The 21393-nt window shown below is 57.1% G+C and overlaps 1 protein-coding gene across 2 annotated transcripts; it reads left to right on the top strand.

Annotated features, from left to right (window-relative positions):
* Window positions 1-80: 80 nt before the first annotated feature.
* On the top strand, window positions 81-18543 carry NSDHL (NAD(P) dependent steroid dehydrogenase-like). Of its 2 annotated transcripts, none has more exons than XM_056108726.1 (8): window positions 81-151; window positions 6977-7088; window positions 9799-9957; window positions 13682-13828; window positions 15809-15937; window positions 16905-17047; window positions 17258-17360; window positions 18116-18543. In XM_056108726.1, the coding sequence occupies exons 2-8, from the start codon at window positions 6999-7001 to the stop codon at window positions 18446-18448; spliced, it is 1104 nt and encodes a 367-aa protein (XP_055964701.1). In that variant the 5' UTR covers window positions 81-151; window positions 6977-6998; the 3' UTR covers window positions 18449-18543. The 2 variants fall into 2 exon arrangements, with proteins under 2 accessions (XP_055964701.1, XP_055964702.1); XM_056108727.1 differs by lacking the exon at window positions 81-151 and adding an exon at window positions 3478-3541.
* The last annotated feature ends 2850 nt before the right edge of the window (window positions 18544-21393 follow it).

Here is a 21393-nt window from a genome sequence, read left to right as displayed (position 1 = left end):
ACAGCCCCGAGCCCGGCCAATCGTCTGCGTGCGGACGCCTCGGCCCATCGTGAGCTCACGTGGGCGTGGAGCTCAGACTAGTCTCGGACCGCGGGCGCTACCGCCGTTAGTGCGCACGGACGCCGGCCGGGACGGGTTCGCCGACACAGCGGTAAGCATCGTGGCCTCGGGCCCGCCGCCACGGGGTACCAAATAGAGGGTCCGGGAGCTGGGCGGGCGTCCGCGATGGCGCGGTGTGGCGGGAAACGGCCAGAGGGACGGGGGTCTTCAGGGCGCAGGTGCACACGGCGTCTTCTTGGTCTCGGGACGGGGGAGTGGGGCTGCGACAACGCTAGTCACTCGTGGGAAAGAGACCTGCCGAGCGACCGGCGGGGCGGCCGCCACTTTGCAGCCGACTCCGAGAAGACCCCCGCAGCCCGAGCCGACGAAGCGTCCCCCGCCGTTCCCGAGCGCGTTCGGTCTTTCTCGCAGGGCCGACGGCAGTGCGCGGAAGTGAGCTCCGAGAGCCTTCGAAAGCGGCGACGGTGGGCATCGGCGGAGCAGCCCCCGCGGCTCTCAGCCCTTACCTGCCTTGCCCCGAGGCGCGGGAGAGGGGGCGCGGGGTGTCGGGCTCAGGAATAACCCCCTGACCCTCTGCCCATCTGCCCTCAGCCGTGGCACCTTCTTCTCCCTGTCTCCTGGCAGCCCACTGCCTTCCTGGCATCGCAGTTTCCAGCACTCTGTCCCTCTCTCACTTCAGCCCAGGGTGCCTGCCTGGCACCCTGCTCCCTGTTCTCCCAAGCACCTTGCTCCACCCCTTCTGCCTTCACCTTCTAACTTCATGTCGACTTGCTTCCTAGGTTGCTTCCTTGGTCCCTGCTGCCCCTTCCTGGGTACCAGGGACAGCAAGGGCTGCAGACCCTTCCAGAGCCACCGGGGAGTCGCCCACCCGATTCCTTACGCTGCCCTATCACTCTCTTCACCCCGTTTATCTTCTGTCACGGGCTCTGCTCAGGTCCCTTGCCTGCTCTCGGCCCTCGGAGCCCTCCTCACTGTTTGGTCAGCCCCCAAGGCTGGCCAGAAGGAACGCCCGCGGGTTCTGCCTGAGCTGGGCCCCAGCTGTGTGACCTTGGGTAAATGGCTTGGCCTCTCAGAGTCTCCGTTTCCCGTCTGTCTCTCCTCTGCCTTCCTCTAACCCTCCCCTATTACCCGCAGCTAGATGCTCTTTCACACCACACTGGACCCTGGGGTGATGACTTCGCCTGGCCCATGGGCGCTGCCTCCTCTCACCTTTGCCCCCGTCTTGCCTCACACTCACTGTGACAGCGCACTGGCTCTGTCTGCCTGGCACCTGTCTTTGGTTAGCCGCTCTCCCTTTATGCTGCTGCCTGCCAGCCTACCATACTGGGATGGCTCCTAGGAGTGGGGCCACATTGTATGCCAGTCCTGCCCTCGCTGCCCTCGGTGACAGAGTCAGCCTGCGGGCTCCACTCCTTTCCAGCTCACAGGGAGGTCTCCCTGCCCCACCAGGGCTCATAGCCAGGTAGAAAATGGGCACCATCATGCTAAGATGGGGTGGAACAGAGGCTGAGGAGGAAAGACGGCTGCCCTTCTCAGGGCTGGGACCCTGAGGATGGGAGGAGAAGACCTTGGAGAAGACCAGGACAACACCCATCAGCTGGGTCGTGCCGGCGTTCATATATCAACAGGCAGGTGACTGACAGTGACAGGCAGCCCCTCAGGCCCACGAATGCTCAGGTTGAACTGATGGAGTGCTTGGGGGGGGTCTTTTGGGATGCTTGCGTTTTCTTGGCCACAAGGTCCCAGACATCCCAACCCATACCCCTGAATTGGTCTGTGTGGCCCATCACCCACGATCTCCCAGAAGACACTGCTCCCTATCTGGCTTGCTCTGGTCAGAGTGTCCCTTTGTGTCCGGGACTCAGTGCTCGAGAACTTTCTGTACTGGACGGATGGATGCGTAGAACACTGCCTGCTCGCCTTGGAGCAAAAGCGGGCAGCCACCCCCCTTCGTGGGAGCTGGAGCGAAGCGCTGGCATTTTATCTGTGTAGCTGCAGGCTCTGTTCCAGCAGAGATAGCTGTGTACAGACTCCCTCTGAACTGAGTCAAGGCTGCTGGGCACTCCTTCACAGTCCCGAGCACATGTTCATTGGGCCTGGGCCTCCTGTCACGGTGCAGTGGCATGGGAAACTTTTGGAACTGGCCTGTGCAGCACCATTTGCTTCTGTCATGCAGCTGTCCCCACCAGTCATCTCTCGAACTTTTCCCTTTCCCAAAGTGCAAGCCATTAGCCATGAGGCAGTTCCCCCGGCACCAGCACCAGCAGTGCCAGGTCACACTTCACAGCTATGACTCTGCCCACCTTGTAGGAGAATCAAGCTCTTTGAGTACCTGTATTTCTGCCTCATTTCACTGAGCGCAGTGCCCACCACGCTCATGCTCCTGGAAGCATCTGTCAGAATTTCTCTTCTCAGTTTAGTTTTTTTGGGTGAAAACAGTGAACATAAGACCCGTGGCGGCGGGGGGGGGGGGAATATAGTATAGCCATACTAACTGTAGATGTTGCTGGAATGTTGGACAGCAAATCTCTAGAACATTCTCATCTCACGCCTCTGATGCAAGCCCCTGCTCCTCCTCACCCCAGTTGCATCGTGCCCATGTTCCTCTCTAGGGCTGTATGAGTTAGTGTCTGTTACACAGTGACTGGCTCCTTTCCCCTTGAATAATGTCCTCAAGGCTAGTTTTTGTTGCCACAAATGACAGAATTTCCATCTTTTTACAAGGCTGAATAGTATTCATTTGTAGCTTTCTTTTCCCACTCATTTTTGGTAGTCATTTCCATCTTGACTGTTGGAAATCGTGCTATAGTAAAAATAGGGTTCCTACTGTGTCGTCAAGATCTATTCTTTTTGAGCTCTCTTAGATTTTTGGGGTTTTTGGTTTTTTGGGGGGAGGGGCCACACCCAGCGGTGCTCAGGGGTCTTCCTGGCTTTGCACTCAGGAATAACTCTTTTTTTATTTTGCTTTTTTGGGTCACACCTGGCGATGCACAGGGGTTACTCCTGCCTCTGCACTCAGGAGTTACTCCTGGCAGTGCTCAGGGACCATGTGGGATGCTGGGAATCGAACCCGGGACGGCCGCATGCAAGGCAAACGCCCTACCTGCTGTGCTATCTCTCCAGCCCCTCCAGAATCACTCTTGGCAGGCTCAGGGAAACATGGGATGCTGAGGATCGAACCCGGGTTGGTGATGTGCCAGTTAAGTGCCTTCCCCACTAGACCATGACTCTCCAGTTCTCTTGGCTCAAAAATCAGACATGATTGCTAGGTTACCTGGCAGTGTTGTTTCTGGCATTGTGTGGAATCTCCACACCAGTTGCCAGTCCGTCCCAGCAGCTTGCCAGGGTTTCTGTTTCTGCAGGTTTCGCTAACACTTCCCTTTTCACCTTTCAGTGGCAGCTGATCTGACAGGGGGAGGTGCTCTCACTGTGGACTTGACCCGCGTTTCCTGGGTGATTCGTAGCCTTCAACGTTTTCTCCGTATGCCGTTTGCCATTTGTATGTCTTCGTAGAAATGCCTGCTCAGATCCTTAGCCCATTTTGGGGGTGGGGCACACTCAGCGGTGCTCAGGGATCACTCCTGGCAGGGCTTGAGGACACCGTGCAGGCTGCCAGGGATAGAGTTGGGCTGGCCATGTGCACGGTAAGCACCCTGCCTGCTGGATTGAGGCTCTGGCCCCTTAGTTTTCAATCAGGCAACTGAGGGGTTTTCTGCTAGTGAGTTGGATAAGTGCCTGCTAGACTTCCACTGGTGGCCAACTCCATAGCAGTGCCCATGGGCCACTTCCCATGATACTTTGCCCAGCTGTGGGCCCAGTGGTTTTGTGCTGGGACCTTCAGGGCTCTGCCACCATGGTCACACCCAGCAGTGCTTGGGGGCCAGCAGGCCCGATAGTGGTAGTGGGGGGGTGGGTCCATGCAGTAGCAGGTATCAAAGTCAGTGCCTTGTGGGGCTAGAGAGAGTACAGCGGGAAGGGTGTTCACCTTGCATGCAGCTGACCTGGGATTGGTCCCTGGAACCCTATATGGTCCCGAAAGACCCCGCAAGAGTGATCCCTGAGTGCACAGCCAGGAGTAAATGCTGAGCACCGCTGGATATGCCCCCCTCTGCAAATAAAGCTCCTTGCCTGTGCATGCAATGTATGCCTTCCGCCCCTTGGCGCCATCTCCCCAGCCCCATGACATAGTTTTGAGATGAGCTCCTTACTACGTGTCTGGCTCACAAATATACTCTCTCATCCCATGGTTACCAGAATTTCTTTTCTTTTGAAGACAGTAATATCCCGTCACATGCATAGTCCTTGTATTGTCCCTTATCAGTGAGCACTTGCTTCCGCCTCTCTGCCATTATCAATAGTGTTTCCATGAACGTTGGTGTCTACTTTTTCGTTCCTGGCTCTACTTTCCATTTGCGGGGGTGCATAGACGCAGATGTGGAATTGCTTGATCGCATGCTGATTCTTGCTCTCTGCCTTTTCTGAGCCCACCCCCAGAACTGTTTGCCAGCATGGCTGCAGCATCTTATACCACTGACCACAGGCGGGCCCCGGTCCCGCTGGCACTTGCGGCTCTCTGTTTTGGCCATCGAGTATCATACTTGGTCTGTTCTTGCACTTCCCTGCAGATGAGCATCTTTGCTTAGGCTCGTCAGCCGTTGGTAAAGGGTGTATTTTGAAGAAGTATCTGTCGGAATGTTAGAGCACGTGGCAGGTGCCAGTGGGAGCTGACTGAGCTCATCCCTTCCAGACACGAGTGGATGTGTGTCTCAGAAGGAGGTTTGCTCAGGTTACTTTCCAGTGGCTAGTTTTGTCCTTCCCGTCCTGGCCCCTTTCAAGCAGGGGAACTGTGTGGAATGGGCCGTGCTACGGCCAGTGCTTGTTTTCCTGCAGCTGCCGTGAGTCTTGGCCATCTGTTGTTTCGGCTCTGGCCTGGCTCTGAACATCAGGGTTTCTGCACATCTACCCACAGCCTCTGCTCTCTGGGCTCCTCGAGAAAGTTGGGGGTGTCTGCATCTCACCCTCGCTTCTAACAGGTGCTGGCAGAGGCATTGGTGCCTCCTTTCCAGTGCTCCAAAGTCTCTCCGCCAACCAGGAAGGGGCTGGGAGGGCTGCACGGGGCCAGACTGGCGGTTCTTCCAGTAGGTTCTGACAGAGGCCAAGGGCGTAGAGTCTTTTTTTTTTGTATTTATTTTTTAATTTTTTTAGTGAAACACCGTAAGATAGAATTACAGACTTACACACTTTGGTGTTTATGTTTCAGTCGTACATACAATGGTTGAGAACCCATCCCTCCACCAGTGCCCATTCTCTACAACCGATGTTCCCAGTATCACTTCTGCCACCCCCACCTCATCCCCACCTCTGTAGCAGGCACATTCCCTTTTACTCTCTTTCTCTCCTTTTGGGTGTTATGATTTGCAGTACAGGTATTAAGTGGCCATCATGTTCAGTCTATATGGTCTACTTTCAGCACACGTCTCCCATCCCAAGCGAGGCGTAGTGCCGTTAGGCTTTTGAGCGCATCCAGTCCTCACCAGGGCTTCCTGCTGGGAAGGGCTTGAGCTGAGCTTGGAGGCCATGCAGCAGCCACAGCTAACATAGCAGAAATCCTCCCACGAAGATGGGGCACAAGACAAGGCTGCCTGCATGCCCCGCTGTTCTTGGGTCGAGTATGGGGGAGCCCTGTGTTGGCAGTCACGTGCTATCTGACGGCCAGGAGCAGAAGCTGATGTTTTGGGCAATGGCACTGGGCCGGGGTAGGGGCTAGCTGCTGTGAGGCTCCTCCTGATTGGACTGAGATCGCCAGCCTGCAGAGGCCAGGAGCGGCCTGGGGGTCCAAGGCCACTGAGCCCCTAGTGGCACACATGTATCGTGGGTGGCAGGCTGTGACCATGTGCTCCCCAATATACATCAGTGAGTAGGGCCCACCCCCTAGCATGCTCTGCTCACTAGGCTGTGGCACAAGAGAGCGATTCCCCCTCACCACCTTCACTGATCCGAGGCCACCAGTCACTCTATTTCCTGTTAACGGATGTCAGGAATCCAACCCAGGAAGGTGGGAAAGGCAGAGTAGTAGCACCGGAAGAGCCTGCCTCCCCGTTCTCTGCCTTCTGAGAAGTGGTTTGGAATGGGGTATATGGGCCTCTATTTTCTCTGAGAGCAACGGCCCTAACCTCAGTTTCTGGGCCAGTCAGGCACCCACAGAATCACTTCTACAGGGAGTCCTGCCCTGTGCAGGGCTGCAGGGGTCTGCAGACACCCCGAGCTTCCCTGAGCCTGCCAGGCTGTTGTGTGGTGTACGCTTGGGCCAACTCCAGAGTCCAAGCTCTATTACCCTAGTCATTCGGCTGCGCCCCGTGCCGTGGGTGTGCGAGCAGATGCCCAAAGCAACGTCCGCTGGCCACTTGTCCCTGCCACTTCAGTATTTGGGATGAATGAAGGTCTGGCACGAGTCTCTTTCAAACACCTCTTCTGCTAGGTGCTTTACGTGACTTCTCTACATCTCGCTGGCATCAAGTCTCTCCTCACCATGCTGGTGACATCCCGAGGGTTTCTGATGGCCCCGGACACTCCCCAGTTCTTCGGCACAGAGACAGGGCCACTTTGGGTCACCGGCAAAGAGAGCCCCGTTTCATTGGCCTTCCAGCATCACAGAGGCAAAGCCTTCATCCGTTTTATTGATAAACGTGGGAGGGGTTCATGAACAAAAGTCCCATGTTCCCCGCAGCCCCAGCAATGGACGCAGGACTCTTAAAGTCTTTGTCTCCTCCTGCGAGCACTGTGCCACCTCCAAGGGGACTTCACCAACTCCCCACTCTACCTGCCCTCTGCCGGGGGCTGTGGCGGCGACCCCACAAACGCCAACCACCCAGAGGGGCTTTGGTTGACGCCATGTCATTGCCTCTCTGTGTTGAAGAAGAGACGTGGTCGCAGTCAGAATGCTGAGTGGAGCAGAAATGGAACCAGAAACCCCGAAGCTCCTGAGAAAGCAGACCTCGCGCTTGCCTGTGAAGAGAGACCCCCCAGAGGTGAGTGTCAGCCCAGCCGAGCCAAAACGGTGTGGGCGAGCTGAGCACGCACCACCAGCCTGCTGCTGAGGTTTCCTTGCAGGGTCAAAGTCGTGGAGACGTTTCAAAACTAGGCCAAGTTGCAGTGTCCTCAGCTCTCTTTTCCTTACTCACGGACTGGCAGCAGCACCCACTTCCTGTCCGTGAGTGCAGTTTGGGCGAGACCCGCGGAGGGTTCTGGGTGGGTCTCTCACGGGCTGCAGTCATAGGGACCCCACAGATCTGTGTTTGTCCAGAGACTGTCTCATAGTAACCATCCCCCGACTGTCCAGGGCTGTGGCTCCCCTTGCGTGGCCTGCTTGGTGGCCTGGCAGGAGCCTGCCCCGAGGGTGGCAGGAAAGGCCACCTCGAGTCTCAGGCCCAAGTGCCAGAAGGGACTTCAGGACTTCTCAGGCTTCTGGAAGATTCTTCACCAAGATTTGTAATAGTTTGGTTTGGGGACCACACCCCATAGTGCTTAGGGCTTACTCCTGGCTCTGCTCTCAGAGATCGCTCCTGGCAGGTCAGGGGACCATTTGGGGTGCCAGGGATGAAACCCACATCAGCCATGTGCAAGACAGGTGACCGACCCGCTGTGCTATTATGGGGGCCCAATCCCATTCACTGCTAATGGACATGACGGTTTGGGGAATGTAGTCACAGGAAGGTAAATGTAATTGCATCAGAGGAAAATGCATGCAACCCCCCAGAAGCTTCAGGGGTGCCAGATCCCCCTGGACTTGGAGTGGAGCTGAGATCAGTTTCCCCTGGGCCTCTAGCTGAGGAGTTGAAGGCTCATCTCAGATGCCTGGCTCCATCAGCACGCAAAACCTCTGTAGTTTCTGCTTTGTGTCAACTAGATTTCACTGACGCTCTGAAACCCACCCCCCCCAAAGAAAGCCCAAATCTGGTTTCCAGTGCTTGTATCCATGTGCCTTTGCAGAGGTTGACATTTTAGTAAGCAAAAGACAAACCCTTAAACTCCGTTCTGTACATTCTACGTAAGACTTCTCTGAAGGAAGGGCGACTGCCAAGGGTGAAGGGAGACAGAAGCCACCAGTGGCCAAGACCCCGCTCCTGTCTCGGGCCCGGTTGCTTGCCCTGAGTGGATCTGGGCAGGTGGCGCTGCCTATTCGTGAACCCCCTTACTACAGGTGGGGTCGCTGTCTCCCCTCACTAGCTGGCTCTTGAGTCCTGTTTCCTGTTTTCTGTGTGGAGTTGCCTCCTTCCTCGGGAGCGCCTCGCCCCGTGTGTCTCACACATACTTCTGCCCTGTCCTTTGTGGCCATAGGAAGTGACTGCTGATCCTATCTCATTACGGGCCATTATAGGTTGGCTCACGGCCCTCTGACTTCACAGGGGGGCATGCTGGGAAAGGCCACTTCGGTCCCATCCCCACAAACCCACGGAACAGCCACGAGTCCAGGCCTTCGAAGAAGATTGGCACCTCAGTTCAGCCCTCTTGGATTCTGTGTCTTGGCAAAGAGATGGGATGTGCCCGGGTTAGAGGGTGGCATGAACTCGCAGTGGACAGACTAGATTTGGGGGAGCATGAGACTCCAGGCCTTTGAGACATCCTTGATGAGAGATGTCAGGCATTCCAGACAAAGGGTCCTCAATTTCCTTGCAAAGTTGCTCAAGTTCTGATCCTCTGATCCCAGGAAACCCTTTAGGAGATGAGAAACCCCCCAGAAGTTAGTGCCGGATGCTCCCCTCCACCACCTTGGAGGATGGGAAGAGAGGCTGCTGAGAGGGCTTCAGGGCGTGCGTGTGACTGGCCCACCTGACTGTGACTGTGAAGTGGCCAGCAGGTCAGCAGAGGGGAGTGAAGGACATGGGAAGGTAGAATCAAGGAAGCAGAACAGGCGTTACCGATTATGTCCCGAGGTCATGGCAGTATGAGCAGCCTCGCCACAGTCAGCCATTCCCGGGAGCCACTGGGGTGGAAGGGGCGCCTCTCCGTCTCCCACATGGGGTCATTGGTCATTGGGCAGGTGCTGGAGGAATAAGGTGCACCTCAGTCAGTTGAAGTGCTGTCATCCCCACTCTACTGCCATTGAACGGGGACAAGGAAGGGTGTGTCAGCTACCGGCTGGACCTGGCCCCCCTCCCGGGCCTCCCGAGGGGCAGTGGCCATCACTTGGCATTGCTTCCCCAAGTCAGGATGTTACCGGCCTGCAGGGGGCGCTGTGGGCCAGGAAGCGCATATAGTGAGGTCTCTGGAATGCAAAGCACTGACCTGGCGTACAGCCCCATCAAGGGATCCAGAGCCGCAGCCCTACTTGAGCCACTGGCATGCTGGATTTTGAATGTTCTGCCTCCAAAGGACCCAGGCCAGGGCCAGAGCGATAGCACAGTAGGAGGGTGCTCAGTTGCACATGGCTGACCCGAGTTCGATCATGGGCATCCTATAGGGTCCCTTGAGTACTGCCAGGAGTCATTCCTGAGTGCAGAGCCCGAAGGAACCCCTGAGCACTACAGGTGTGGCCCTATCCCCACCCCGCCCCAGGCCAGGATTGGAGAAGGCTCGGGGCCTCTTCCTTCGCTGCTCCCCTGAGGCACGTCCCTGTCACGGACCACTTACCACCCGGCTCCGGGACACGGAGGCTCAGGGAGGTGGGTCGGAGGCTCAGGGAGGTGGGTCGGCCATCCTCTCTCATCCCCGCCCGCTGTCTCTGTCCACCCTTTGCAGGCCAAGAAGTGCACCGTGATTGGCGGCTCTGGCTTCCTGGGGCAGCACTTGGTGGAGCAGCTGCTGGCCCAGGGCTACACCGTCAATGTGTTTGATGTGCGTCAGAGCTTTGACAATGCCCAAGTGCAGTTCTTCCTGGGAGACCTCTGCAACCGCCACGTAAGGAACGGCCCCACTGTGCCCCACCTCCTCACCAGCCACACAATGGTCTTTCTGCACAGTTCTGAGTTTGAGCATGTCATTACAGGAAAGCAGTGGACATCCCCTCCCCTGTCTTCTTGGACCGTTTGACTGTGGCCTCTGCCAGGGAAAGCTGAGTGGCAAAATTATCCTGGGGCTAGGGTGGCAGGGCACATGCATGCCCCCTAGAGCACTGCTAGCCAGTGGCCCCTTGCGACTGCCCACGGGTTACTAGACGTTCAAGTCACATTGCATCCAATCCGTGGGCTTCTGCTGCAGTTGAGCTGCTCTGGGACTCGGGTACCACTCCAGGGGTGCTAGAGATGGGGTCTCACTAGGGCCAGGTGTCCCCCCACCCCCCAACTATATACAGGGACAGAGAGCATGAGTGTCCCAGATTCAATCCCCAGACCCTGTCAGGAGTGACCTGTGAACCCGGAGCCAGGAGTAAGTCCTGAGCACTGCCAGGTGTGACCCCAAAGCCCCCAATAATTGATCAATAAAAAAGTAGACAAGCAGTTGCCATCATAGTCACAGATTTGGGCAACGCCCCATTGTCTCATTGTAGAACACCTGCGCCACCCCACAGAGATCTACTTGTCCCCATTTCCTGTCCTCTGGCCCAGCCCTCCACTTCAGTCACCAGCCCCCCATCCCCCCAGGCTCAGCCAGTTGCTCATTTTGGAACTGCTTACACACTTCAGGGCCAAAATCCATGGGACAGGAGGTGAACCCACCTCCATGCCTGAATGACCCTCAGAGTCTGGAGGATGAGGGCCGAGCACACAGCCGTGTGTCTGAGTGTCCTGCCAGCGGGCCGATGGTCTCCCCTCATGGCTCTTTTCCCACCTTAGTAAGCTGGGGCTTCTCTCGGGTTGGATCCAGGCCCTGGGCATGCATGCGGTGCCCACCCACAGCACCTCTCAATTCTGCGCCCAGCTGATACTCGGAGGGAGGGAAGGTCCAGGATGGCTGTTCGCTCTGGGTCACCAAGAAAGGTCGCTGCAGTGAAGGATGAGGGTGGGTCTTGGGGGGGGTCAGTTCCCGGGCACCCGCCATGCGAACCCCGCTTGCTCCTTTTGCCAAGACACGGCATGCTGCCGGTACCCCCAGGCTGGATTGGCCTAAGCCTTGTAGAAATGCCAGTGTGGGTGAGGGGGCTATGAAGTTCCCGGTGACCCTGTCGCCACTCCGAGTGCTCTGGCTTGGGCCCTCGGTCCTTTGTGACTTCCTTACAGTCTAGCCAGACGGTCCATGTCTGCATGTGAGTTTGGGTTTGGAACCTTCCTCAGCACCTAGAGGCCATCACAATCTCAGGATTCTCATCTGCCATCTCTTCTGGAAAATTCTTTGAAGAGCGATTCTTCCTCTGAGCTGTTTCTGGAAGCTCAGCTGGGCATATGGCAGAGTGTTCCGTGTGTCTCTTGGTCTCCGTCCTGCATTCGTTCTGTCTGGACTGTTTCTCATATTGCTCCTGTTCTGTGTCCACTTGCAGCCTGTCTTGTTTCGTCTCTGCCCTCAGATTTTGTTGACAGCAGCCCTAGACATCACATCATCATCTTCTGTAAATGTTCCGGTATCTGCTCCTCCAGGGGAGACGCTTCAGAAAACACAAATCAGTGGCCTCAGTCCTTTGTGACTTCCTTACAGTCTAGCCAGACGGTCCATGTCTGCATGTGAGCTCATGGCAGTTCTTCAGTAGTCAGAGTCGAACCTCCCCACATGTCTCGAGTGTTCTTGTGGACGTCTTTCTAAAGAAGGCACAGCAGTGGGGTGAGGTTGTCTAGGGCTGAAGGCACATGGTCCCCCAAGCATTGCCAGATGCAATCCCAGAGGACTCTGGGTGCCGCCGGTTAGATATCTATTTGCTTTGCTCTGTAAATTATACTTGTTTTATGTACAAAACAAAAAAGAGTCACCCCTCCTGGTGATTCGCGACCAGCTGGGTCTGCAAACTCTGTCTGTGCGAGGAGGCAACTTGCTTTCCTTGAGGTCCGAGCACCATGAGGGTGCCCCTGCAGGGCTGAGTATACCTTCACTGGGCATGACTCCCCTGCCCCTGAGCACTCCTTGGGAACCTCCCGGCCCCCCAAAAAAACTTCACAATGGACGGATTTTTTTTTCTTCTTGGGTCACACCTGGCAATGATCAGGGCTGACTCCTGGCTCTGCACTCAGGAATCACTCCTGGCAGTGCTCTGAGCACCCTATGGGATGCCGGGGATCGAGCCTGGGTTGACCACGTGCAAGGACGGACAATGCCCTCCCCGCTGTCCTAGTGTCTTGTTTGTGTCCTGTGGCTGCCATCTCAGATCAAAGCTAGAGCCGTGCACGGGCAGGGCGGATGCTCTGCTGCTGAGCGCATGTGTCTGTGGTGAGTAGCACATCCTACAGCCCATATGCCAGGAGCAGTCCTAAACACAACCTGTGCGTGTGGCTGCTTCGAGCGGCCCTTCCTCGCACTGGGCACTCCACCCACAGCGCTGATTCCCTCTGCCACCATCGAGGTCAGTGATTCTCGCCCTTTTCCAAACCTGGCTGCCTTCCGGGCTTGTTTCTCTCCTCCGTCGCTCCTGTCCTACTGCCTGACTTCCTGTCGTATGCCGTGTCCACCCCTTACACGATTTTCACCGGTGTCCCCTTGGAATAGGCCCATGGTGGGAGCATAGGGACCCTGGCTGCACGGTACTGACGTGGACAGTGCCCATTGCCCTGCCCTCTGCTTCCTTCTAGAGTCTCTCTAACTAAGAGGCTTTGTTCAATTCATTCTCTGCTCATCTTGCTTGTCTGAGTGATGATGTCAGCGTTTGTCCTGCTCCTGGCCTACGTTGCTCCATGTGGTCCCGGCCGGAGCCACCGGTGAGCTGTACGTCTGCACCACACTATCCTTGGCACTTGGGCAGTTTCCGAAGGTTCTTAGTTGGGAGGAGAGGGGCCTGATGGCTGCGTGCAGCACTGCCCCGGCTTCACAGAGATTCGTGTCCATGCATATCTAGTAGAGAACTGTGGCTGACTGTTAACGGTGGGATCCGTAGGTGAGTCTCAGCACCTGCTTTGGGCTTTTCTTCTTTCTGTAGAGACCTCAGCCTTTTGGAGCATCTGCTCTTGACTGTAGTCCGAGCTCATGCCCCTGTGCCCTGTGTAGAGGCAACGTGACTCTCTTGGTCTGCAGACGCAACCTGGGGGTCAGCTTGTCTCTGCATTGGCCAGCAGGAGACTATTCACATAGATTCCCGTGTCCTTTCCGAGGCCGGCCTCCTCCTTCAGACCTAACCTATGTTCCTGGCCCGGCGCGTCTCGCTGGCCCCGATCTGCCAGTAGCCCCTGGTGCGGGCTGCTCCGGGGCCTTGGGGCAGAAGGGCAGCTGTGGGTGTTTGCAGCCCCACACTTGCTGCGTGCCACCCGGCCTCTCAGGCACCGACTCTCCGAGAAACTGGCCGCTGACACTCTCTTTTGTGTGGCACATTGTTTGAGTCACCTGCCCCTGGAGTGGGCCTCATGCAGTCTGTTTGGATCTGTTTGGTTTCCATGCCCCACGGTAGTTCAGAGTGGGGAGCAGTGACTAGAGGGGAGCCCAGTGTCTGTATTTGCCCATTCCCGGAGCATTCATGTAGGGCGTTCCTGGCTGCCCGTGGGCCAGGGCTGAGCCAGAGGAGCCCTGCAGGCCCGTGGGTGTAAGTGTGTGTATGTGTTTGCTATTGCAGCATCTCTACCCGGCGCTGAAAGGGGTCAGCACGGTTTTCCACTGTGCATCGCCCCCACCTTCCAGCAACAACAAGGAGCTCTTCTATCGGGTGAATTACCAGGGCACCAAGAACGTCATTGACACTTGCAGAGATGCTGGAGTTCAGGTAAGGGGGTTAGCTGAGCCTGCGGGCTGCTTCCCGCACCGTACCAGGGCTTCTCGCCTGGCCACCCGGGCCTAGTCTCCACGACTGTGGAGGCTGTCCTGAAGGTGGAATTTCCCAGGTTTTGTGTCCTGGGGCTCTCCGCTGTATAGCTCCCGTGTCAGGAACCCTTCCCTTAAAGGGCCAAGTAACAGCCCCTGCGTAGACAGCACTGCTATGGGGACTGTATGGCTCCGTGCCTGCTGTCAGCTGTGCCTCTTGGCCAGGAACTGGGCAGGGGGCTTCGACTCAGTCCCCGCTGCCTGTTTGCCTGTATCTCAGCACCTCCCCACAGCGGCGCACCCGCTGCTTTCTCTGCGGGATGTGTACGGCCAGCGCACAGGACTGGTCAGTGTTCTCTGGCCGATGACTGACTGGCACATGGGCTTCGTGTTGCTGTTCCACATTAGGGTCTGAGATTTACCCACCTTGATGGCTATGGCATGGCTTGGTTGCTTGGTTTGGATTCAGGGAATGTTGCAACACCCAGATCAAAAGCGAGTTGAGTGGATTTGTTTCTCAGAGGTTTCAAGGGTTCTTTCATCTGTCGGAAGATAGGATTGTAGCTATCTGAGAGTTTGGTTTGGGGTGGGGCCACACCTGGCTCAGGACACCATGACAGTGTTTGGGGGACCATGCAGTACCGGGGTCAGACTGGGGGCTCCCACCTGCACAGGCTGCTCGGCACCCCGTTGAGCTATCTCCCTAACTCATGATCTCGTGTTTCGCCATCAGCAACATTTTGTGCTTTCCCTAACCAGTGTCCTGCAGGGGCAGTGCCTGCCCGGGCCAGGTTACCAATGCTCCTGCTCCATTGGTCTCTAAGCCCTGCAAGTAGCAGAACAAGGACAAGAGCCAGCATGTGTGTCAGTTCCCTCCTAGACACTGCCGGAAGCGTTACAGCAATTGTGTTGAGCATTGACGCCAGCTCGTGCCCTCTCGCTTTTTCACTAATGTCCCGCGCCTTTCATACTTTGCTTCTGGAAGATTTCACATGTCTACTGTGCTTTCTTCCAGTGTGCATTGAAATAATGCTTGCACACTTCATTTCCAGTTGGTGCTCGGGAGATTACTTCTGTGCTAATAGTATATTGTTCCTTTTATATTTTTTTTTTAATTTATTTTTGGAGGGGGCACACCTGGCTGTGCTTAGGATCACTTCTGGCTCTCTGCTCAGGGATCACTCCTGGCAGTGCTGTATCTGATGCCAGGGATAGAACTGGGGTTTGATGGCTACATGCAAGGCAGTGGCCCTCCCCACTGTGCTTTCTCTCTGGCCCCTACATTATTCTGTTGTTTTTTTTTTTTAACATCGGTTTTGTCCTCAGCAACTTGGCTGTTGTGGAGTGTTTTCTGTGCAGACGGTTCTTAATACTTGCACTTGGCAATAGTTTCATTTGTTTGCAAACCACTATGCCTTGGGGGGCCCATCCAGCAAGAGTTCAAGTCTGACTCCTGGCTCTGTGCTCAGGGATCATTCTGGCTGTGCTCAGGGTATGTGATGCCAGGGGTGGGACCCGGGCCTGCCTTGTGTCAGGCAGCTCCGGCCAGGCAAGCCTTAACTGCTGCAATGCAGTGCTGTGCACGCTGAGATAGGATCTGAGCCGGTGCTCTTCGGGGTGCTCAGTGCGTGTGCACCCTGCCCTGGAGAAGCTGGCATCAGAATGAGACGGGAGTTTGGGCTGTCCTTCCCTGTGGGAAAGTCCCCTCTGGGCAATCTGCCTGACTGGTAGGGATGGAAGAGTCGGGTCAGGAAGGTGGGCTCCAGGAAGCTGCCAGGGGTGGGCTTGAATCAAGAAGGCATGACTGGAGTCAGCACTTAGAAAACGGTTTGCTGGTGCTGCACGACATGCAGCGATGGGATTCTCTTCTGTAGACAACCCTCCAGGCCTTACTGAGCATTGCTCAGAAGTCTGCCATCTTCCCTTCCCCTCCTCCCGCCAGAAACTCATACTGACCAGCAGTGCCAGTGTCACCTTCGAGGGCGTGGATATCAAGAATGGCACTGAGGACCTTCCTTACGCCACGAAACCCATCGACTACTACACGGAGACAAAGATCCTGCAGGAGCAGGTAGGTCCCGCTGGGCGTCGTGAGTGATGAGGGCACGCCGCCATCCACCTCCGAAGCCTGAGGGCCTAAGTTGGGAAGTAAAATGTGCAGGTGAAATAGTTGTCACAGGGGCCAGAGCGACAAGACAGTGGGTAAGGTGCTTGCCTTGCACATAGCCGACCTAGGTTCGATCCACAGCGTACTGTCTGCTCCCCCAAGGCCCACCAGGAGTGATCCCTGAGCACTGCCAAGTGTGGCCCCCAAAACAAAACAAAAATGAAACGGTTTTTAAAATAATAGCACATGAGCCAACTGGCAGACTCTCGCCCGGACAGCATGTCGGAAGGACCCCAGCCAGGGCTTGTGATCTTCAGGATGGTTGAGGACAGTTGCAGCCCCTCAGGGTTGAGCAGACCCCAGCGTGCAGCTGGGGCCCCCGTTCCTCCTGTCTCTCTGTAGAGGACCGGGGAGGCAGGCATAGACTGAGGGTTAGAGACTAGCTCGACGTGCATCCCCAGCCCCTCACGATGTGCCCCCTCCCCCCCCCAGCACAGGCGGGAGTAATCCGGAAGCGTAGAGTCCTGGGTAAGCTCTGAGCAGCACTGGAGGTGGCCCAACCTTGCTCCCGGACCCGGAGTACTGGCTGGCAGCCCAGAGCACACAGATCCCCTCACAGGCTCTGCTCGGGCATCACCCATGCCCGTGTGTCCTTCCTAGAGGCTCGGGGGCTCTGTGAATACCGTGTGGTGAAACATTTCTGGGGACTGCTGAAGCCACGCACAGACCAGAGCTGCCACACGCCTCACGCCAGCTCGGGGAGCCCCTAAACTTTAGAGCCAAGCCTAAAGTTTGGGGGCTTCTCCAGGCATCTCCTCTGTCTCTGGGGAAATGGGGGAGCAGCCTGGCTCTACGGGAGTGCGGAGGGCCATGTCGCCCGCCCCCGTGGGCCTTCACCCCTTCTAAACCCAGCTTCTTCTGTCCCACACAGGTTGTCCTGGGTGCCAATGATCCCAAGAAGAATTTCCTGACCGTGGCCATCCGCCCTCATGGCATCTTCGGCCCCCGGGACCCACAGTTGGTGCCCATCCTTGTCGAGGCGGCCAAGAAGGGCAAGATGAAGTTTGTCATCGGGTCAGTCCCCAGGCCTGTGGCCCTGTCCTCCCTCTCGTATCACTCAGCCGTCCCCCGCAGCACGCATGTACCCCAGTTATGCCCATGCCAACGAGCTCCTGCCATTCCTCCCCTGGGGACCAGAGCAGGCCCCCCACATCCCTCCCACTCGCCTTGCCGTTGTCCGTATGCTGGATGTTGGGAGTAGCCCCCTCTGTGCTGTGCCTGCAGGAACGGCCAGAACTTGGTGGACTTCACCTTCGTGGAGAACGTGGTTCACGGGCACATCCTGGCTGCCGAGCGCCTCTCCCAAGATGTGACCCTGGGTGGCAAGGTGAGTCTCCCCGTCTTCCCACATTGCCCTGAAATGCTTCAGGGTCTCCCCAGACCCTGTTGTCCAGACTGTGGTCCGGCTGCTCACTGCAGCCATGGCTGCTTCTGGTGGGTTCCTCATTCCACCCCCCATAGCCCAGGTCTCCGTGCTCCATCGGTCACCCAGCTGGGGGAGCGCTGTGCCTTGAGCTCCGCTCTTGCTCTCTCCCAGCTGTCTTTGGTTTGCTTTCATTTGGTTTCTTTGGGGGCCACACCCAGCAGTGCTCAGGGGACCTGTGGGATCCTGGGGGTCGAACCCGGGTTGACTGCGTGCAAGGCAAACACCCTCTGCACTGGCTTATTGCCCCGGCCCCTCCCCCGGCCGTCTGTTCCACACCCGCACCTCAGGATTCACCTGGTGGGGGCTGACTCCCTGCCATCCTCCCCACATAGTGCCAGGCTGGGCCGAGTCTGGCTTTTGGTTCTGCACCAACAGCACGTTTGAGCGATGTGGCCAGACCCATGCGTTCCGCCTGAGGGTGAGATGTTTGACGACTGTTAGCGTGAAACTCCGACCCTTCCCCGGCCCTCACTTCATCCGGCCTCCAGCTGCTTGCCTGCAGCTTCAAGGACGGGCCCGTGAAATGCTGCAGAGCGGGGACGGGGCATAGGGAGCGGCCGCCGGTGGCCCAGTTTTCTTCCTAGCTGAGCTGAGTTCCACAGTGGCCTGCCAAGCACTGGAGCTGGTGCAGCCTAAGCTGATCTTCTCCCCAACAGGCGTATCACATCACCAACGACGAACCCATCCCTTTCTGGGCCTTCCTGTCCCGCATCCTGACGGGCCTCAACTACGACGCCCCCAAGTACCACATTCCCTACTGGATGGCTTACTACCTGGCCCTCCTGCTGTCGCTGCTGGTGCTCCTCATCAGTCCCGTCGTCCAGCTGCGGCCCACCTTTACGCCCATGCGGGTGGCGCTGGCCGGCACATTCCACTACTACAGCTGCGAGCGAGCCAAGAAGGCCATGGGCTACCGGCCCGTGGTCACGCTGGACGAAGCCGTGAGAAGGACTGTGCAGAGCTTCCGGCACCTGCAGAAGGCAGAGTGAGGGCCCGCCCGAGGCCCGCGGCCCTCCGTGCATGTGCAGGGCCGCAGCAGCAGCCAGACCTGTGGACTTGGCTCTGGAGCCCGTAAAGCAGCAGCTTTGTATTCTCACCCTTCCGGTCTGTGTGTCTGTCCATCTCCGCTGGCCTAGTGTCCTTGGGCAGAATCCAGAAAGCTGGGCGGGGGGGACCCTCTGTGGGCGCATTGGGGGTTTCTGCATCAGCTGCTCAAGGAACGGGACCCTGCAGTCAGCCAAGAAGGAAAGTAGGTGGTAGGGCGGATGGGTGGCACTGCCTGGCGGGTACAGCAGAAAGCCCCGACACCTGCAGTCACGCTGGCCCTGAGGGCAAGCGCCTCCTGGTCATCTCCCTCCCCAGTGCTTTCACCAGCACTTGCAGATGCTCCCCAGGCGGGTCGACTCCTTTCCCGGACTGTGACAGTGGTCATAAAGAAGCCAGCCAGTGTCCCTTATCTGCTGGAAATGGGAGCAGAAGCTCCAGGGACTCGTGCAGACGGGGCCTCGGAAGCCATGAGGCCGGTTTCCCACAGGCCCCCTCACAATCTCCCCTAGGATCCGCAATGGGGTTCAGAGGCAGACCTGTTGCCTCTCGCGTTGGAGCTGGTCCCAGCGCTGCCAGCAGTCATGGTGATCTAGGTGTGCTTGCCGACATGCCCTTCTAGTAGCTCTGGTCCTCTCAGACTCTGGCTGGAGGCACAGCCTTCTGTTTTCCTCTTGGGCCAGGCAGGATGGGAGGGCCCAGGAGCACCCACGCCGCACGACTTCTCTGCTCTGAGCGTGGACCCTGCCTGAAACTGGCACAGGGGCGCCGTGAGGCCCTTCCAGGAGCAGAGTTGAGATGCATTCCCCAGCCCTGGGAACCCCCACCAGGAAGCACCACGCACACTCACTTCTACCCAAGACAATCAGGACACCCCCCCAGGCTGGAGAGACAGGACATGGGATTGGGCGTCTGTCTTGCACATAACTGACCCCGGTTGAATCCCTGACACCATCTAGGGTCTCCTGAGCACCACCAGGAGTGACCCTGGATCACAGACCCAGGAGGAGGCCCTGAGCAGCGGGGAAGGGGGCAGTTTCAGAGAGCTGCAGGCCAGGCAGAGGGCACAATAGTCTTCTGGACCTCGGCTACATGGACTGAGCAGACCCTGCTAACCCCAGTTCCTCTAAAACCGCTTTGCAGCCTTCCTCTGGAATGCCCTAGCTGACTGGCATCGCTACCAGCTCATTTTGGATCCCGTGGAAACCCTCCAAAGTTTAGGGTTACCTGCTTCCCCTGGACTTCATTCCTTTTTCAGTTCCTGTGGGTACCAAGTACTGGAAAGGTGTTGAGAGAAAGCCTGTAATACCCTCACTGGCCAGCAGGTGGAGCCCCCAGAACAAACTGCCGACCAGGAGCACTGAGGCTGCTGGCAAAGCTGGGGTGCCCCACAGGCTCCCGAGCCCCCAGGCTAGTCACCTAGATTTTGGCGGTCTGCTGCAGGAGACACGTGGCAAGGAGGGGACAGAGCCTAGCTCTGATCACAAATGGTTAGAGTGGAGAGGGAGAGGAGTTTGGGGAGCCATCAGAATCCCGTATTCCCACACTCACTGGTGGTCATGGAGGATGACCTGCTGCTGGAGCCTTCTCCGTCGCTTCTGCCTCTCATCCACCCAGCCCAAGTGGGGCCACAGAACTTTCTAGAGTGCAGGGGTGGAGAAGGAGGGGAAGGCTGAAGACCTCACGGTCTGCCCTGTACCGCATCCTGGCTCCCAGCAACTCTTGCAAGGTTCCACTTCAAGCAGATCTAGGGAAGGAAAGCACTGGCTTTGTCCTCCGCAGGGCTGTGGGGGCATCAACTCAGACCTTAACAAGGTACTCAAGTGCCCAGGGGGGTGCAGTAGTGACTAGAATATAGCCCTTGCCCTCGGCCATCCCACAGAAGAAAGTTAGAGCCCAAGTACTTCTTGCCTTAAGAGCGGGGGTGCACGACAGCTTGGGCTCTGCTACCCAGCATTGGGGAATAATATTTGTACATTGTCTGTGGCTGTGTTCACATAGCAGCAGAGTCCACTTGTTAGGTTGTTGAACTCAGAAGGCCAAAGTTATTTACCTTTGGGACCAGAAACATAGTACAGTGGGTAGGGCGCTTGCCTTGAGTATGGTCGACCCAGGTAATATCCCTAGCACACCACGTGGTCCCCTGAGCCCACTAGGACTGATCCCTGAACTCAGAGCCAGGAGTAAGCCCTGAGCACCTCTGGGTGTGGCCAAAAAACTGTAAAATTTAAAAATACGACCAGGGGGCTGGAGCGATAGTACAGTGGGTAGGGCATTTGTCTTGCAGCAGCCGACTTGGGTTCGATCCCCAGCATCCCATATGGTCCCCTGAGCACCGCCAGGAGTAATTCCTGAGTACAGAGCCAGGAGTAAGCCCCTGTGCATGGCCGGGTGTGACCCAAAAAGAACAAAAAAGTACAACTAGAACTGCTACATGATCTAGCAGACCCACGTCAGGATGATCCCCAGAGCATTGAAGGACATCTGGGAGAGTTGCACTCCCTTCCCTGTAGCAGCATGACTCGAGATAGCCGTGTCCACTAATGGGTGCTCCAGGAGGCGGGATGGGTCCCAACCCCCCATACTCCCGGAAGCCCCGCAGTCATCCCCCTGCCCCAGCCACCACAATGGCCCTGCTCCATCAATTCCCAACTAAATCTCCCAGGAGATGCATGGCAAGCAGCGGAACCTGATGGAATCACCGTCTCCACAGCTGCCAACTCTGTTGTGCCCACAGGAGGCGAGCGGACTGTATACCCAGCAGCCATGCCATGAATACTCTGCACAGGCACCAATCTGCGAATAATCTCAGGTATCCTGTGCCCAGGCTGAGAACTCTGCTGCTTTTTTCGGAGTGAAGAATAGTAGCCTCCCTCCCCACCCCTGTACT

This window comes from Sorex fumeus, unplaced genomic scaffold, assembly GCF_029834395.1.
Source record: "Sorex fumeus unplaced genomic scaffold, SorFum_2.1 ptg000232l, whole genome shotgun sequence".
Taxonomy (NCBI): Eukaryota; Metazoa; Chordata; class Mammalia; order Eulipotyphla; family Soricidae; genus Sorex; species Sorex fumeus.
The sequence above is the reverse complement of the archived record's forward strand: the minus strand, read 5'-3'. Positions and strand labels throughout refer to the sequence as shown.

Bases quoted from the DNA above. Each gene is read 5' to 3' on its own strand.
- NSDHL (XM_056108726.1), top strand. From the start codon at position 6,999: ATGCTGAGTGGAGCAGAAATGGAACCAGAAACCCCGAAGCTCCTGAGA. The intron at 9,958-13,681 runs GTAAGGAACGGC...TTGCTATTGCAG, and splicing joins GAGACCTCTGCAACCGCCAC to CATCTCTACCCGGCGCTGAA. The intron at 17,361-18,115 runs GTGAGTCTCCCC...TCTCCCCAACAG, and splicing joins ATGTGACCCTGGGTGGCAAG to GCGTATCACATCACCAACGA.